This window comes from Schistosoma haematobium (assembly GCF_000699445.3).
Source record: "Schistosoma haematobium chromosome Unknown HiC_scaffold_313, whole genome shotgun sequence".
In the NCBI taxonomy this organism is placed as follows: domain Eukaryota; kingdom Metazoa; phylum Platyhelminthes; class Trematoda; order Strigeidida; family Schistosomatidae; genus Schistosoma; species Schistosoma haematobium.
This window is the reverse complement of record NW_026137080.1, coordinates 2,060-22,483: the sequence shown is the minus strand read 5'-3', so window position 1 is coordinate 22,483 and position 20,424 is coordinate 2,060. Positions and strand designations below refer to the sequence as shown.

Sequence of the window (20,424 nt, the reverse complement as noted above, 5' to 3'; positions counted from 1 at the left end):
ATTCTATTACTGACCAGCGCTATATACTGCTTATGTCGACATAGTAGTACACACCACAAAGTCACACTAAATATAAAACCAAATATCACTCTCTGAATGAAACAAATATCATTGTAAGCAGTCATGATAATTGGTAAGCAAATGTGATCTCTGATTTTTCATCCCGTTCTAACAATGGGAAATAACAATGTAACTCCAAAGATGGGAAAATGATTTTATGGTTTCCTCCAACTTTAACATATCAATGATGATGAATAAAATGTCAAAATAAACTTGAAACATTTAACTTGGTATGATCTATGGAGCTACATCAATCATAACAGAATATGGTCTGACTAAATAATTAACTAAGTTATACAAATAATAAATGAACTGATGTACAAAATTATTGGTGAGAATATTTTAAATTTTTCTCAAGTTCTATGTTTTCATTTTTTAGAAGTAGTCTGTTCTTCATTATTAATACACGTGATTAGTATATAACGTATTCTTCAGTGATATTTTTGTAGTTGGATTGTGTATTTAATCGGCAAAGAAATGTAATTCTGATGTTTGTTTAGTCAAGTTAAGTAAATTTTTGTAAGTGAGCTCACTTTTATTTGTGTGATTAGAATTTAACACTGTACCATAGACTAAGTTGAATTGGATGAGCAAATATCTCTGACAAAAATCGACTTACATATCTTTGCCAGAACGGTGATTATAAAGTGATCAAACATCGATATTAAGACTTTCCAAAGACGTAGACAGACCTATCTGTTGTCTGACCTGCGTAGGTGTGCGAACGTTGAAGGCAGCCAGTTTGAATGGTGCACGTGGTTTCAGAAAGACTGGTTCAGTATTCGTACTCGGTGGTAGCATACAATTTTTAGCCAGACAGTGACTCGAGAACGTTTAGATAGAGCCGAATTTCCACCATAGGCTATCTGCTGTATACGTTGAAAAGTAAGAATAGACAGAGTGGGAATAAAAGAGAGTGAATAAATGACGTAGCAAATAATAATAATAATAATAATAATAATAGTAATAATAATAATAATAATAATGTGAATCATTCGATTATTAATCGAAGCAAAAAATGTATTTCCCATAATTATCGACAGCTCACAATATTTGTGTGAGGGCTGTGATACTACTCGGGTGCCCAGACCGAAGCAGGTGGTTTTCTTAGGGGGACACACTTCAGACCTTTGACCTAAAAGTCTAACCCATAAGGCTGATTGAATAAAATAAAATACAAAGTAGAGAAGCAGTGGAGTTATGGCTAATTACTGATCTGCCAAAACTTATCCAGTAATTTATGAAGATATATGTTATTATATTAGACAAATCTTGTTTTTATATTCAATTACAAATGCAATCAATATATTATATAGCTCTTTTGTTTAGACGACTAATTTTAATAAAAGTCTGAATACAGTTTGAGATTTCAAGTCTGTAATAGATCAATAGACCTTTGAATGGAATGTGACGTGTTGTACACAAAAATAAGCACAAAGTTTCAGTATTATTATGTGAAAAATAACAGTGCTCTAACAACTAATAGATCAGTAGAGAGGTAGAAAATCTATTGCTTAGTGCTAACATGAGTTTTGTAATTTTTGATATTGCATAACCTGAAAACACTTCACATCGAAAGGAAATTCACACAGCTCAACGTTTGATCTCGCAAGTTCGTTCCAGCACACTAACATTAAGTGAGGTCGTGGTAGCACCATTTTCTCTCTCGTAAACAAACCTAGACGGAATCAAAAGTTTGACTAATTTCAAGTATGTTTTCCGAAGCCTCATCATACAGGCAACAAGCTAACATTTCGGATTATAAACGAACCCATATTACTTATTCACTTACTGACTTACGCCTGTTACTCTTCGTGGAGGAACATAGGCCGCTCAACAGCATTCTCCACCCAACCCTGTCCTAGTCAATCCTTCCCGGCTCTTTTCAGTTGTTATTCATCATTTTCATATCTGCTTCTATTTCCCGACGTGATGTGTTCTTCGACTTTCCTCTTTTCCGTTTCCCTTCAGGATTCCAAGTTAGCGCTTGTTTCGTGATGCAGTTTGGCGATTTGTGTAATGTATGTCCTATCCATTTCCATCATCCTTTCCTAATTTCCTCTTCAGCTGGAAGCTGGTTTGTTCTCTCCTTCAATAGGCTGTTGCTGATGGTATCCGGCCAGTGGATGTTGAGTATCTTGCGAAGACAACTATTTATAAATACTTGTACCTTCTCGATGATGGTTGTAGTAGTCCTACAAGTTTCAGCTCCGTACAGTAGGACTGTCTTGGAGCTCTTATTGAAGATTCTGACTTTGTTATTGGTTGATAGTTGTTTTGTATTTCATATGTTCTTCAAATGTAGGAATGTGACCATGCTTCCATAATCCTCGCCTTTAATTTTTCTGGTTAGCGTTTTTTTAGCGAGTTAGTTTCTTAACCCATGCTCAACCCTCCTCCTTTACCTGGACTTGGGACCGGCAATAACCCTAGAAGCGCTACAGGCGGAGTTGAGCGAACCCATCGGGACTCATTAACTACTTAAGTGATAATAAAAATAAAAATACTAATAATAATATACATATATCACTTCGAAACTGTAAGAATGAATAACTTTGCATTTGATTTCCACTTCAAACTTGTTATTCATTTGATGGATTTAAGGAAAGGAAAGATGATAGTGGCTGTTGCTCATAATTTACAGTTTTTATCATCCACAATGAAATAGGAAAGTGGAGTTTTCGCCTTAATCAAGTTTGAAGTTGATAGTTGTTAGGATTGTATCACCAAATCTATAAGGTACACAAGCAAGACTATAATTTATGGACGAAGCAATTAGGTATAAAAAAATAGGTCCTAGATTTTGGTGCGAAATTCTCTCATCCATTTGGTAATATACCGTTTTAACAGTATAACTGAAATCGGTTCGTGCTGAAAAAGATAAATATGATCAATGACCCTACACTTTATTCGCCCGATATCTGACTCCATTTATATTGTATGAATGTTATTAAAATATACATGTCTTCTCTGCTCGTATATAATTATCCACTTAAACCACGTTGATAAATAACGAAATTAAATAAACACGAGAATGAATTTCCTATACGTATATTTTGTACACTCAATGATCCAGGTAGACGATCAGAGGAATGAAGCGAAACGAAATGATGCGCGGTGGCGAAGGCATGTGAGGCAACTCGATTTAATCAAGCGTTGATTAGTGTTTAAAGTCACACAAAAATTAGCTACAGATATGTGATGAGTAGGATAAGAAGTGCACACACATACGTTCATATAAAAACAGTCAGGATTGATAAGTGAATATTTAACAAGGTCAAAACATGACTCAAGAAGAATGAATGAATTGGCCTGTTCATAAGCTAGAATAAGTCATGTATGGTTATCATAGTAACCGACACTATATAGCCCCCTTGTAGAAAATGTCTGTTTTCGAGAAAAAAGCCAAACGTGGTATGCAGTTAACGTTATCAGCAAGTAGTGAAAAAAGTTGTAGTATGTCCGATAAAATACAGTGCCATGTGGGGAGTAAGTGTATTGTACGAAAGTGTCATACTTATGTAAAAGAATACATGAACATCGTAAAGGCACGGACAAAAATCAAAACGTTAGCATGTGATTATGAACAAGTTAATAAACGTAGAAAAATTAACATGTATTTATTGACGATAGAATTACATGTGTGTATGAGTTATTCGAAATACAGTGAAAACAGTAATAAATTGTTCATAGTCACGTCATTAATCGAGTAGTTTTTATGGGTAATGGGTGATGCAGCGGGGAGTTATACATGTGAACGAAAAGATGAGATGAACGTAATTGTTTCTAACCGTCGAATATCTGATATGCATATAGGCCTTAAAGTATGGATCGTCAATTAAGCAAAATATGGCTGAACTTTGGCTCAGATTGTCGTTGAAAAAGTGGGAAATGACCATTACTGAGTATTAATGAGGTGAATAAACGTTAGTTGCGTCTCGAGAACATAAGTTCCTACTACTGGATCTATGACTCTAAACTTATGTCTGTGATAGTGTTGCTAGTCCTTGCTAGCACTGGTATAGTTGCAACCATGCCGTTATCAGCGTGCGGAAAGTTCGCTTGACCACTTGTTCTGACAGTTCGCGTGCATGTGCGTGTCGTTAAACCGCCGATTTACTAAGCTGGTTGCAGGTTGTTCGATTTACGAGCAGCTAGTAAATTTGTTATATATATATGACATGTGATAGCCATTTATGCACAGAGGTGAACGATGATTATTAGGCTATTGATGCGATAAATGATCCAGAACAAAATAAAGATAATCAATTTTAGAAAAAAGCTCACTAGAATTAGAGGCATTCACAGACGTAGTAGAAAGTGATTTAAAACTGAAAAATTTGTGGTAGGAAAATATAAAAGTGACCACAACTATGTAAATGAGTGTATTATCAGGCTCAACATGACACGAACTCACTTAAAGCAAGAACATTTTACTTCATTGAACAATAAATATAGTCCAGTGAGTTTTGAATATCATAACGTGAATAGAATGTCCATAAAATTGTAATTTGTTTACTGAGTAATACGACTGCGTAAATATCATAATTTAGTGTCAGCACGGACAAAAGTAATAGTCCCATTTTAGGTGATACAACAATAATATAATCACAACAACGATAATTGCCGCAATCATAATGGGATGATCCGCCGAACATACCAATGAGATTTAACACGAGGACAAAGTACCGATAAGATAATGCGGTTTGAATGTGCTCATATACCTACCGTACCGTATTCGATGAATGAGTCGGACTAGAGATTGAGTCATTTGAGTTGCTCGTCGATTTAGTCAGCCACTTAGTTGGTTTATCGGACGCGTAGATTTCGAGATGTTCACCATCTGCGCAGATTTGCAGTGTGTGTTAAGCTCGAAGTCAAGCTTACCACATCAGTGATGCCGTGATCTCTCTGATTCGATCGTATTGTCAAAACCTGCATTTTTTATCGATTTACCTGGCTTTGCTGAGTGTTCGTCAAAAGTATGGAGTGCAGAAGGTTATTCATTGATATTTATACTCAGATAAAAATAAGTTACAGACATGTGATGAATTGGATAAGAAGTGCACACACACACGCTCATATAAAAACAGTCAAGATTTTGAAGCGAATAATTAGCGAGATCAAAATGTGACTCAAGAAGAATGAATAAAGTGACTTGTCCGGGAGCTAGAATAAGCTAATGTGGGCTTGAAATAGCAACTGACACTATATATATATATCAGTTGTTTAATACATGTTCTTTTCTAAAGCCATTAAAAAAGACTATCTTGGATTGTTAAGACGTTTTTACGGAGTAACTTGTATCGACTTTTTACGTTCGGACGTTTGCTACCGAACTCCTCTTCTTTATTAACTTGTGCGTCCATTCGTTGGAATTACAGCTTTTGTACGCTTGATCCTCTAACAGTTTTAACAGCAACTTGCTTACAATAATCACAAAATATTTTGTTTAATGTTTAGCCAACTTGCTTATCCTTAGATTTATTTTATTTTAAAATAGTAATACATGTTTTGTGATCATTTATGTATGACTATAAATTTCGCAATTATAGACGAATGTCTAAAGCGTTATATTAGTATAGTAGGCAAAGGTGAACAGTGGCTATTAGTGGAATCAAGGGTGCACGTTACATTCTACTTGAAACTTGTCAAATGGATGTACCCGCATGTCAGATTTGACGTTCACACTAATGGACATAAACCCAGTTCCGTTCGCCTCAAACGCCATCGCCTTATCCACTTAGCTATCGAATAACTGTAGTCATAAATACATTGGGAACTTCAAACAACCAATACTAAAACGAATTAAAACTTCATCCCACTGCACAGGCTAGTGGCTATCTGGACTCAGTAGCTCAGTGGATAACTCACTGGCGTTTGAAGCGAACGGAACCGTGTTCCAATTCAGGAGTGAACATCAATTCTGAGGTTCAGGTACATCCATCTCGCGAGTCTCTAATTGGACGAAACGCGAGTCCTGTATCTCACTGCTAATCACCATCTATCTGTGCTTATTATACCTGTAACTTAAGGCAATATCGAGGCAACCTGCACGAAATGCACATATGTTGAATGGGACTGACCAGTTGCAGTCCTAAGCCTCCATATGAGGATTCAAAAACAATGCGAAAATGGATTGTGTTAGTAATGGTAGAACATAAATTACGCGCATCTCCTTGGTACAACACTTTTTTTCTTTTAAAAATATTAATTTCTACTACGTTATCATAGTGTCGTACAAATAGAGTTTGTCAAATGTGATAAACAAATCTATCAGTGAGATTAGTCTAGAGTCGTACATAATGGCTTCATCAATTCTGAGAAGAAACCGAATCAAGCGATATTTCTGTTGGATTTCAGTGATCAAATAAAACCTCCAACTTTCACTAGAATAAATGATAGTCAATCAAAGTTTAGTAATTGTTTAATTGATCACGTCTTTTTGTTTTAACAACAAGACTGCTTTGAGATAATAATTTAAGTATTCAAAATTTATTCAACCTACATAATATTGATTGTGATCATAAAATGTAGTGAATCTGAGAGTAATTGAGATGTAGTTTTGTTTTTCTCAAAGAAAAATTGAATTTGCAAAAAGACAACATCGTTGTTTATCATTGAATACTTACTAAAAGAGGTTACAAATTAATTAAATCTGTTTGTTTTATCATCCATGTCACCCGTAAAATCTATATAAGTTGCTCTGTGAACATATTAATACCAAAACCTCAATGGAATTTGCTTCCGTTCTGCTTATTTTTAAGAAAATGTCGTTACTGCTTATTATTTTGTATTTGTTTCTCTTGAAGGAGAGACTTGTGGAATGTTTAGTGGCACAAAACTATGCCGTAATTTTGTATTCGATTCAATAATTGTTATTACAATTATTTAAAGAGTGACAGTGAAAATCTTAAACCTAATATACGTCGAAGAAGTGAATTCATCGTTGGTGAAAAATTCCGTGTCCGAGTGGTTCTGAGTGAAGATTTAAAAAACCATTTACAGTATGATTTATTCAAGGTTAGTCAACCATAAGAATGTTATTTGCAGATACATACACGTTTTGTATTTATACGATAGCCCAGTCGTTTGTAATTGTGCATCACATGCTTTAGTTCCAAGGTTAATTCATCATTTATAGCCCCATGTTACTCATTCTATATAAATTTTATCTACGTAATGCACCGAACATAAAATGTGCGATTACGTTTGTGGATACATTTCGGTCTAATATTTAACGCATTGTTTCACTTTTTATTGTTACACTTTTCAAAACTTGTACATGCATTCAAGAACATTAGGCTGTTTAAAACGTTAGTTATTACAACTGACTTCAAGGATTCTGACATATGCTCTTAAATACGATTTATGTATTGTTTAACGGTCATGAAATACATACCAACTAACTATAAAATTCGTGTTCTCACAGATGGAAGGTATAATTGAAGAAGTTGAAGTTTATGAGACATTTAATGGACAAATTATTTTATCTAAACACTGATCTCAGAACTGATAAAAATGTCAGGCCAGAAATACGGGAAAACTGCCTAAGCAAACGTAGTGTTATTTTTCGGACAATATTGTCTTCTTAAAACAAAACCAAACAGTAGATTACTACTATGCAAATATAATTCAGTCAGTCAGTCAGTCAGCTACAATGTAGGACCAGACGCACATACGTATCATTCCACGTTGTCACACCTCATAAGCACAAGAAGGTGAACGCCGAATTCATAGAAGCAGTTACTTCAATGGTATTATTATATAAAAAACATTGTGCATATTGACATAGTACAAGAAGAAAGAATTAGTTCGTGGAAAGAAAGGTATAAGGCAATGTTAATCTCAGTGTTTAAGGAAAGACAGAGAGTGTATACACCAACCCCATTGTGATCGATCTTGAGCCATGTCACATAGAGTCTTCAACCATTGGTTATGATAGTCATGCGGACCCCAACCAAGTAGTCTGCATCTACCATTATGGCTCAGACAACACGATAGTAACTTCAAGGACCGATCCCATGTTTTGGTTTGGCCGCCCCTAACCTTCCTCCAACCATCCACAACACTAGTCAGCATTGCTCGTCGTGGTAATAGGTGTTCAGGCATACGTAACACGGGGCCCAACCATCTCAGTCGATGGAGACTCACAGCCTCATCAACTAACTTACCATCATTCCCTAATACCCTGTGCCTAACCTCACTATTACTTACCCAGTCATCTCAGCAATATTTTTAATGCATCTGTGGTCAAATACTAGTAACTTACGAGTATCATCTACTCTAATTGGCCACGTTTCGCAGCCGCAAACTAAAACAGAACGAACTGTCGCACAGTATAATCGCCCCTGAATTGATAGACCGATATCTCGCCCTCACGATGGCTGACGAATTGGCAAAAGCCAAACGAGCTTTTGAGTCCATGAAGAGATTTCGTCAGACACCAACACATTTAGGCAGATCAGACTTCCAAGATAATTTAAGTCGTCGACGCATTCGACTACTTCATTCCCTATTCTTAGTTCATGTGTTCACACAGCCCAATCCTGAAGCAACAACGTGAATTTCAAAATAGGAAGAAACGCATTGCAAACGTCCTGGCATTATCGCTCAGTGCCCCAAACACTCTGCATTTTATCAGCGTCTTCGTCAAACAGGACTATATCATCTGCGTATTCTAAGTCGATCAGTGCACCTCCTGGTGGGAGATCTACTCCTTAAAATTCAGTCGACGAGAACACTATTCTCAGCGGTAGGTCTATAATCAAGTTGAAAAACATGGAAATGGTGGACAACTTTGTTCGACGCCACCAGAGGTTGCAAAATCAGATGGTAGTTCGTCATAAGCTCTCACTCGATTAGTGGTGTTCGAGTAAATGTCTTTCACAACGTTTATGTACGTCTGAGATACGCTTTTCAATGAGAGACAATGCCACGGAACCTCTCGGTCTATAGAGTCAAATGCTGCATTCAAGCCAAGAAGAAAGGTCATTATCAGTCGCAGTAAACATGCCTGTGTTCTAGAACGTGACCAATGATGAATATGTGGTCGATGCAGCCACGACCAGGTCTGAAGCCAGACTGGTTTTCTCGTGTTTGCAGTTCACGAATCCTTGTTAGGCATCCGATAATTATTGAGACTAATACTTTAGATGCTATATTTGTCAAACTAATCCCTCCATGGTTATCAATGGATGATTTTGACTACTTCTTATATATTGGGACGATAAGTGATTGCGACCTGTCAGATGGGATTACGTTTAATACCCGGATTTCAGTTAGCGATTAGGTTAACTAACACCTAATCGCTAAAATTGGACCACCATAATTAAAGACATCTGGAACCAATCCATTTGGACCAGCTTTTCTTCCTCATTTCAGATTAGCTATAGTCTTTTGAACTTCAGATCCTGATGGGATGCGTTTACGAGAATTCATCAGTGTAAAAAATTTAATAGAAATCCATTAAGATTTCGTAGTCCTTTGGTTTAAATCACTAATAGATATCACTTCTGGTGCTGGCTTTCCGTTCTGACGACGTGAGCTTAAGTGAATGACCACACTAGGATCCTGTATCTGTGTTCCAAGGTTCTAGGGTTCTAGGGTTCTAGCAAAGGAGGCTTGCTGGCCGATTCGACACAGCGTGTGTACGTATTATAACGCTGAACATGAGTGAAAGTCATAACACGAATGATAACACTAATTACTACTTGCCTCATAATTTGGTAGATCGTGAGCTGGATCGCATGTAATTGTATCAGGACGAGGTCTTGTATTAGGCTCATTAGTAGAACCAGAGTTCCCAATCGAATTATTGCCTCGATTACGACCAGCCCGCAGTAAACTCCAAAAAGTTGACAAATGACCACACTGATCGGAATACCAATCACCGATTTCGTCACTCCACTTTGTCCTTCCTAAAAAATTATGAAACAGTTGAGAACCAATAAGATGTATGACTCATTGATCTGTGATAATCATTATTATGGAGTACTGAGAATCTCACCAAGATTAACAGTCACTGAATATTCGATAGTCTTCAAAACTAAACCTGTTTTCATCTTCTGTTTGATTGGAACACTTTTGTGAATTGCAGAGGCAGGTCAAAGATGCTTTGATATTCTGGACAAAGGCAATACAACCGAAGCGAATCTCTACCCAACAAATATTAATAGAACGGTTAGTTTATTAACAGTCATGCAAACTGGGTAATTTCCATGTTGTGATATTGTTAGGATTCTCTTTGTAGCATTCTCTTTGTATTATACTAACGCCGACATCATTGAAATTCATAAAACTCATCTGCATCTATGACACAAGCTATTTAGGATTTGTCAAACATATCTCGCAGTTAATTTGACTAAATCAACAACATTTGGCAGTATAGTGATGGTGGCAAAATTATAACAAAAACGCACCCTACTCCTCTACCAGTACGCGGGTCTCAATCGTTTCAATGCACCGTACATCTGCGAAGTAAAGTTGAACACTTCCCACGTTTTGTGAAACCTTTTGAAAGATGCTAAGACATTTACTGGATGACTGGCGAACGTACAGTTTGTGAATAACCACTAAAATCTGGTTATTATCACACCTATTACAAAAAGAAACTAGGACAACATATTTATACATTTCACTGAAACTAAGACATTGATGTTACAAATACTTTTGACTTTAGAGTGAACTGATAACAGCAATACAGCAATACAGAGCGCATTGTTCAACAGATTACTGTCATCATAGTAAGCAGACAAACACACTGATATTATGTCCATCAACAATCCATCTAGTGTGATAATGCGTCCAAGAACATTACCAGTCATCAGCTCGGTCAAATAGTTTACTGGGTGCTATCGGTCAGAGTGTGGAGGAAAGCCAGTGCTGACGCGATAAATTGCATTGTTGGGAGAGGATTCCATCCCTATAATTGTTTCATTCCCAACCACTGTGTTCTGAACTCTCTGCATAGTGTCAGGGCTTTCATTAAGCAGACATCTCTTCACATCGTATATCCAGAGGTCGAGTGGTTTCTAGGAAGAGAGTCAACCAGTGAAAACCCGAACTAAGGAGGTAGTGTTTCGAGAACATCTCTGACAGAAATGAATTAAGTTTGAGTAGAGTACAGCCTCGATATAAGCAACAGGTGGTTGTCAATGCAGATGGTAGCTGATCGTGTCCATTATTGTTTGAGCAACGAGAAGTTAGAAATTTATTGTGTTTTGGATACACCTCAGAGGTAAACACTGACACAAAACATTGTGGTCGACGGTGGTCGACTTCTTGAATGTGTCATTACACAATGATGTGCACTCAGAGTGATAAATAAACATTTCTTTTCGTGTTGTTTAATCTTCTTTCGAATACATTAGCAATTGCAATGAACGAGTTCGATCACAAATGCGGCCACAATATCATTACTGCGAAGGTGGTTGTAACAACGTGTCGATATGTAACGGTTTTGAAATCCCCGAGAAGTATCTCCAGGTCAGTTGCCCAGTTGAAATAATTGAATATTTGTCGTACCTTAAGCGTGGAGATTACATCTCATCCATCATCAGAAAACATCCCATTTAGTGTAGGCAATAATCAATTCCATCCTCAACAATCCTATGAAGAACATCAGTTATGACTTCACACGAAATAGGAATTTCAGATAGTTTATAAGTTCTTGATTCGTTACCTCTGGAGTATTTTATGAGTTCACAACACTCTAAAGTGTCAGGGGAAAGTAAATCTTGTCTAGATCAACATTATTTCCAAAACATTACGGTGTAGTTAGCGTAAACCCAGATGCAGTAAGTCTACTTATTGCTTACACAGTTATACTAGTGAAATAGGCGAATCGTGCATTAAATACATTATTTGCACATCTTCTTTCAGTTTTCTTTTACGTACTTTGTGATTCTTTAAATTCTGTCGCTGTTACATTGTTACTTGTTTGCCTTCCTGTTCTCTTCAATTCCATCTTGTGCTGGCAGGTATTCCACTTCCGATTGTTGCTACATGTTACTTTTATCTGTTGGCATAGTTAGCATATACCACAACAGGATCACTAAACGTTGCATATGAATTAACATGAAAGTTATTTCAGTTGGTGCCCATTAGCATCCAGTAAGATACATTTCCGAGTGTCGTGAATTTTATGTGATAAAATTCTTGCTGCTAAACACGTACGCTAGGAAATCTCACTGCATCATACAGATAAATAACCGAACTGTCAAACTCGTTAGTTATCAATGTTATCGCTAGTCTGTTTCGGTGTGGTTAACTTTTCCATTAAATTTCATTATTACCGGGCAGTGATCATGTCATATACTGTATCATTTTCAACATCACTCTGCATATTTTTTTCTCCGTAATAATGCGAAACAGTTAATAATTGTTTTAAAAGCTAAGGGAACTCTGGGAGACACCCATACAGTGTCGCATGATGGACTGTCATTCTTAACACAAAGGTGATTTGTGCTCATTATCGAACATAGTTGAGGTACAGAGATTTGTTATCTAATTTAGATTCTATCAATCCACACTGGCTGAGGAAGTGAAGCTTCAGCGGTCGTGTTGTTAACTCGGTTATTTGGATTTTTCATGTACTATGAAGGTCACCCTTGAAAAACAAAACACTGATTTCCAGCTTTGAACAACTTTAGGTGTACATAATAATAATCATTGGATCAGCTGTGACAACAAAAGTAGCTTAAAACATTTCGAGCACAATTTTTACGTTTTGTCCTCTGACAACTTTATGCAAACCTTTCTAATGTTCCGACTCTATAGAAATGTCGTTCATCTGAAAAAGATGTTGTGAAAAAGTCCAAGTCAAAAAGTCAGACAAAAGTGACTTTATTCTGTTTATTCGTTCGGGTTATAATGGATCTCAAACAACGTTAGCTTCAGCTGACACTTGTCAGCTGGATTTAGACACGAATAGGTAAGTAACAGATCGGTTGGTGTGTCAAAATTATTGTTTGCGTTCGGTTAAAATCTTATACTGAGACTAACTTATCCAAATTTTAGTACCACAGATGTTCTTGAATTTCCTGTTTCATATCATTCAAGTATCACAACGTCTTAATTGTCTACCGACAATACGGACAATTCGCTGCCAAGCGAAACAAACAAGTGCGATGGTTACTTCACTACCTCTCAAAAACCAATATAATTCAGATAACATGCGAGTCAACAAATTAAACCAGTTCGTGGTCTCACAGATATCGTGTTAAACATTGAGATCAAAAATGTTACTTCTTCAAACTCAGCGTCATATGCAGTACACTAGAACGAAAATTGCATTCTCTATTAGCTCTTCACTTGACAATTTTAACTAACAGATTTTCTGAACTGGCTACGATTATTCACTCATTGATTTTATACGGCCGTCGTCAGCGTTGATGAAACTTTAAATTGTGTGGCTCGATTTTGTGAAACAGGAAACACTTCTATACACGTGGTTAGCATTTGAGCGAAACCATCAGAACCATTCGTGATGCCAGTGATGTCCTGAGTTAGGATTTTTGAACGGTTCACTGAAAACGTCGTACAGCGTTATGATGCAATTACCTGATCCGGTGGTGGGATGTTATCATGATCAGACATAAAAACTAGGATTGAAAAGAACAGTTGCATGTTTCTGATTCACTATGTACAGTTGCATTAGTTATATAGAAAACAATTTAGGAATCTTTCAATCACACGACAAAAATCTACTTGTTTTCAAAACACTGTTTCAGTCAAAATTTATTTGAAATTTATAAGTCGCTGCATCTTCCTTCTGACTTTTCATTATAAACTACCAATGCTCTGTGATACAATAGCTTCCGTTGTTACCGCAGTTACCTTAAATGCTGTCAACTTTTCAATGATTCGAAAGCTTGTCAGTTATTACGATTTATGCCACTTATTATTTACATTATTCCGTGCCTAATAATTGCGATTGTATTATTTTTGTTTGTAAACAAGACCAATCGCCGGTTCAATTACAATTTTATCAGCTATGAAATATATTGATTACAACCCAGGCGAATTGAAACGAGTTATTATTCATGAATTAGGACATACATTCGTGAGTGAAACAACTATTAATTACACAGTTTACTTATTCTTGTATTGTATTCTTGTAACCATGACCATTGAAGTCACTACACAATGTGCACAATGAAACAGTATTAATAAATTATCATTATCACCTTACTCACAGTTTCGGATAATTTCTCAGGTGTAGTAACCCGCGTGATTTGCAAGGACCTGCAAACTGAAGGACAATTTCACAGCTGTAGTTACATACTTTTGTTACGTTCCATTGTGTGCAACAGAACGTTTTGTTAAGAAAAGCATAGGGATGCTAACAGTCGTTAAACTTTCGTGAATTGATTTTAACAAACGATTGAATGCCTTTAAATTTATCGAAGAGATCAAGTGAATTGTTTTACTCCACTTTCGATGAGGATGTTAAGAAAATAGCAGAAAATAGCAATAATAAATAAAGTTACTTGACATATGCCTCTTAATGCCACTGTGAGACTCGTTCAAATGATTTCAATCAATAATAAAACATTATTTTTATTGAACAGGGCTTCGATTATCGGTTGTTTCCTTACCTACGTCATGATGATGGTAGTCCTAGAACAAAGCGTAACCAACATACTGGTGAACCGGAATTGTCAACAAATGCCAACGAAGGATTAAAAGCTGATCGGTAAGGAACATTTAAAACACTACTCGACTCTCTGTCTTAACATCTTGTGTTAACACAACACTGTCTTATTTAAAATACATAAAACGACGGAGTTCCAAACTCTTTCTCGAATCAAACTCATAGAACACTTTCTACGTAATTATTGAAAATATTTCAGTTTCCTCAAATCATGCTCAACTTTTCCATCCGAACAGTTCGTTTATAGGGTAGATAAGTATTCCATTGCAAATTACTGGCATGAAGTAACTAATTCAATCAGCAACTGGATCATCAGTTGCTCATTGGCAATGAATCGACACCATTATGAATGACAATCAATAAATCATGGAATGTAAATTTCCCATTCAATTCCCAAATTGTTCAGGGACTGGTCTCATTTGGCATGTGCAGTATTAAAAGCCAAATACCCATTTATATGTGAGAATTTCAGTTCAGATATTCAGGTTAAGACAGACAGACAAAGTCTATACAAGCAATATAACCTTTTATTATCTTAATACTATTCACATATCAGATCAAATGACTGACTTTTCAAAGTACATTTCAAACGTTGCAGCATCAATTTACTTATTGGAACCTTGTTTTCAGAAATACTATAAAATACGTGTCCAGGACATGGCATACAGTCTCCGGTGAGAACACGTACAAGAGAGTCGCATTAACATTACCAAGTGTAGTCGTAAGTATATCATTGACTTTACACATATTTCACTGATTCTGTGATGTTTTATTGTGGTTTACTCCTAGAGCTTGTTTTATTGGCATATGAAGAGAGAAAATGTTTGTTAAATTGATTAATTTGTTCTCTCTCGCCTTAATTAGATAAATGTTATCAATGAATGTTTGGTTCAATATCATAAACAATTCACATCTATCGTAAATTTCCTATGGGAAATCAGGTGTCCTAACTGGAAATCATGAAAAATCAATTTACTTGTGCAAATATTATCATTATACTTTAACACATATATTAGCAATAGTGTGTAGAAAAACAATGGAATTCACGGTCAATCTACAAATCATAGAGTTCAGTGCCAAGTCAGCTCACTTTATACAGAGTTCGATCATTATGTCGATCAAGACACTTCATTGTACTTAGACAAACTGTTGTGTCTTACAGCCAACTAATACGCGTAGACGCGGAAAGGACGATGGAAACTGATACTCTATGCTTGGTGGTTCTCCCAATACTAACTCGCACTGAACGAGGAGGAAGTATAGAAGATCAACGACCACCAGTCCATACTTTTAAAACATTTTATTCATTCTTAGTAAATTATCACCAGTCATCCTTCGTTCGTCTATTTAAAGCTGTCCAAAAACTATCCGTACTGACCTTTGTACTGTATTTACATTGACACACACATATATGGACTGAAGGATTACTTATGTGTCTCTACCACCTCGTTCAATTCACACTTCAGTATGACTCTCATGCAACATTGGTAAGCAGTTGAACGTAACAGTCATTACTACAAATATATCTTAAAAGCCCTTCCATTTCAACATAAAATTACATGTTTCTTTAAATAAAGACTGTCGAATTGCAGTAGTTTTGTTGACTTCAACCAACCTGATCAATGTAGCCTCTTGATGTATATTTGACATTCAGACAAGAATCTAGATAAATTTATTTTTATCTTCTCTTCTTTCAAACAGAACTTTGCAAGAAATCATTTTCGATGCAATGAGCTTGATGCAGTTGATCTAGAATCCGATGGTGGCGTTGGATCTAAACATTCACACTTCGAACGACGTCTGTCTATTGTAAGTTTACATTAAATTTAGCAAATATCAAGTCATAAATATTCTCTCGAATGATTACTCCAACGTCAATTCTGTGTTTTAATTTTTAGGGTGAAGCTATGTCTGCTACTTGCGACATCATGGCGTCTGTTTCAGGTTTAACTCTCAGCTACTTCAAAGATACTGGGTAAAGTTCAAAACAGTGTGTTGTTGAGTGTGTGAATATGTGTATCGATGGTGAAAATTTCGTTATATTTTCTCACTATGTAACTATAAGCTTAAGACGGTGATAATTAAAATGTATTAGTTTCAAATTTTTGTAAAATGTGAACTGTTACTGCCATACAGTCTTCCTATTCGTGATCTCATTCTGCTGCTTGTGTGAGAACGTTGATAAATATCAGGAAGATTTATTAATTAAACTCTAATCGTAAGTGTATGGACAACTTCCCATAAATATATGTCTATTGCTCCCGAGACATTAAAACAGGTTTCCGACCAATAGTGTGTATCGGTCTTCTTCGAAAGTCGAACGTTAACCCATAGGTTGCACCTGTCAGAAGATCTAACCTCTCACTTGGCCGATGACCGATCGACTGAGCGCATTCATTCATAATCATCTATATTTTCAAAGAGCCTTCCAGTCCTATAAACTATTCCATTGCACGATTTCTGAAAATGAAATTATCAGAATAATTGAAACTGAAATTAGGCATAACACTAATGTGCTGCTTAACTTCGTGATGACATTTCAATTAAATTCGCTACTTCGATTTTACACATCGCTCAAGTATTCATATAATCCTAGTAGACTGAACAAAAGATTACAATAATGAATAACAATTATGAGTTACTTTTAAATAATTATGTCCGATTAGCTGATCAACATGATTTAGTTTGATTGTTATACCAGTTTGATCCGTTCACTGCATTATTTAAGCTTATAAATTGAACCAATTAAGATTATCGAATGTTAGGAGTTAATCGTCAATTCCTGTCAGTTAATTCTTTCAACGGTGAGTAGATTTTTAATACAAAATATGATGATGATGATGGTGATGATGATGATGATGATATCCATTTCTCTTCATCTTTCAGATGGTATAATGTAAATTCTTCTAAGGCTAAACCTTGGGATTGGGGTCGTGGTCAAGGATGTGAATTTATTTTCAAAAGTTGTGGTGAATTCATTAAAAGGCAAGAATATAGACAAATATTGATATACCACATTTTCCTTTTTCTGGTGTGAGGTGAATTTTGACTGACTAGGTTTGTTAAACAGATACTTAAATTACTATCGTTGTCATCAATCATCTGTCGCGGTATATTACACACATAATGACCAATGGTCAATCTCAATCACAAGCATATAATTTTATTGTTTGTATTTCACTTTGCTGATACTAATTAGATAGAAGTTTTATAACTGCCTTTCATTCAAAATACGGTTGTAAACACAGATTTGATCTATTTCGTAAATAGTAAACTATCAAAACCACATAGCATTTGGAAGATCAAGGTCGTTGATGCATCAGTGTAATTAATCTATGATTAAAAAAAATGTAAGTAACCTAGTTATTTTTACATGAGCTGTTGTTAGAGCAGTAAAATTCCTAAAACTTAACAATATCCTTTACTGATATGTGGCTCGTGAAAGTAAATATGACTGGCCACTGAGCATGAACTGAAAGACACTTATATTGACTACTTAACTTGTAATTTCCTTCCTACTATTGATTTCTATTGCGGACTGACCCAGTATAACTACCCGTAATTCCATTGATTAAAAAGTCTTGTTAAATGTACTCTCTGATTTGTTTTATTAGCCATGAATATCTGGTATCTGGTATAATATGGTCATTCTGTGTAGATAGTATCAATCGCGTATATGGTCTAATTGCTGTAAAATCTGAGCAAACAGTTGTGGTATCGTATCACAACGTACATAGTAGAAACAAGAATATACTTTTATTTCTGTCGTTATATCACTAACTCGCAAACACTGAATATAACTTGTATTAAATGAAATAATTTACAACACAAAACGATCTTTTTAAGTCGGTGTCAATTGCCATTCTATATAAGTGTGGATGTCAAACTCTAGTTAGTGGGCGAAGTAAATGACAATGAGAAGTAGTCGCTTCTTTGTCGTGGAATTCGGAATTGCGAGTTATCACTTAGTTCATAAAATTTTTAGATGTTTTAAACAAATGTAAATAGTAAACGGCTGTGGTGTCATGAAACTTGATGACTGGTGCACATAAGGATAACTAAACAGAAAAAAACTAAAATCCGTCAGAAATCTTTGCTCTGAATTACGGTTTAATTACGTTCTAGACACTTTAACGAATATAGATTTCCGTTGATACTCACTTGTAAATTGACCGGTCAATAGTGCCGAACTTTCTTATTTCACAGACAACACAATTCACGGTGAACATATTTTCACCGAAATATCTACTGTCATTAATTCATGTGTCTACCAAATATTTGAATGAAAGTGTACGGTGGTGAGGATTGTTGAATTTAATTGAGATAATGAACCGATCAATGTTCAACCACCTTTTAAAATCCTGAAGATACTGTGCAACCATTTCGTCCTTCTATGAAACGCCTCACCAGTGGCACTCCAGGATCATTCATACGGGACTCAAACACAGGCATTCGTATACTCACAAACGCTTAAACTTCAAACCTTTGGACAGGCATCCGGCAGTGTTCATACCAAACTTCAAACAATCCCACGACATTGAGCGGTTATCTTCAATTGTCTTCGATGAGTGACTGACTCATACTGACACAGTTGAACTCCACTGGTTGCATGTTCTCGCTAAAATGAATTTTGGTCTGCTTTTATTCAACTTGCCAGATTAGTTCATCATTAATTATTAAAATATATTGATACAATGTATACGGTCAATCATAACGTGGTTCACCAGTCTGTTGAACCGATTAATGAATTGTTTTTGTTTACAGTCAACGGACGTTATCACCTTGGTGTGATGAACTAAATGATGCAAATTTTGTTCACTGCATTCCCCATGTGAATGCATACGGAATATGCAATTTAAAGAATCTCAGTTTACCTCTAAACCCAGAGCATATACACTTCGATAGCCTGCCCAATATAGTGCCTTCGGAACTAAGTAGGTTTGGAGGATCTGACACTTATGCTGATCACTGTCCATATTTGTCTGTAAGTACAGTTTTATATAGTTATACATTTTAATCAACATACCAAGATTTGGATTCAAAATAAACCAGTTACAATGCAGTGATACATACGTTTTACTTTGCATTCAAACGATTAACAAACGAAACGCAATATTCACTAATCAATGTTAAACAGAATCGATCAAATAAATAAAATATTTATAACAATCAACATAATACTCAATTTATTCGAAATTATCAAGTCAAAGCTTGGTAATGATACCTACAGAATCGATCAAAGTTTGTTTTGAGAAAATTAAACCCTAAAGTGAATAAATCAGTCTGAGTAATCGTTTCTCAAATTCTAAGTTAATAATTGCGAAAAATACGTATTGTTACGGCTGTGGTAATCAACTTGGACGCAGTTCACTTCAGAATACAATACTCAGTTATATATGAATTCATTGCTGTTTCTAAGTAAATTTAGTGATCAGAGACGACGAAAACTCACATACGAACTTTGACATTGTAGACTATTTGACTTTTAGATGATACTATGTATAAAATCATTCAAGACCAGGATTGTACACGAATATTTTTACATATCAGTCATTTTGTTTAATTTCTAACTACCGCATTGCATCACATATTCAAAGTTTTCTGATTTACTGATCCAAATATTTCGAATTTTATCTTCAGAAAGTGTTGATCTATGCTGTACGTAAACTGTTTTATGATAATGATGATTTCAAGTGAAAACTAACATC

At 35.7% G+C, this 20,424-nt stretch overlaps 1 protein-coding gene across 1 annotated transcript; it reads left to right on the top strand.

The window, feature by feature from the left end:
• Nucleotides 1-9,731: 9,731 nt before the first annotated feature.
• Nucleotides 9,732-15,473, top strand: MS3_00010691 (uncharacterized protein; the record flags this gene model as incomplete). The annotated part of the gene is made up of 5 exons (XM_051219088.1): nucleotides 9,732-9,811; nucleotides 12,863-12,994; nucleotides 14,023-14,125; nucleotides 14,634-14,758; nucleotides 15,347-15,473. The coding sequence occupies 5 exons, from the start codon at nucleotides 9,732-9,734 to the stop codon at nucleotides 15,471-15,473; spliced, it is 567 nt and encodes a 188-aa protein (XP_051064016.1).
• Nucleotides 15,474-20,424: the final 4,951 nt, after the last annotated feature.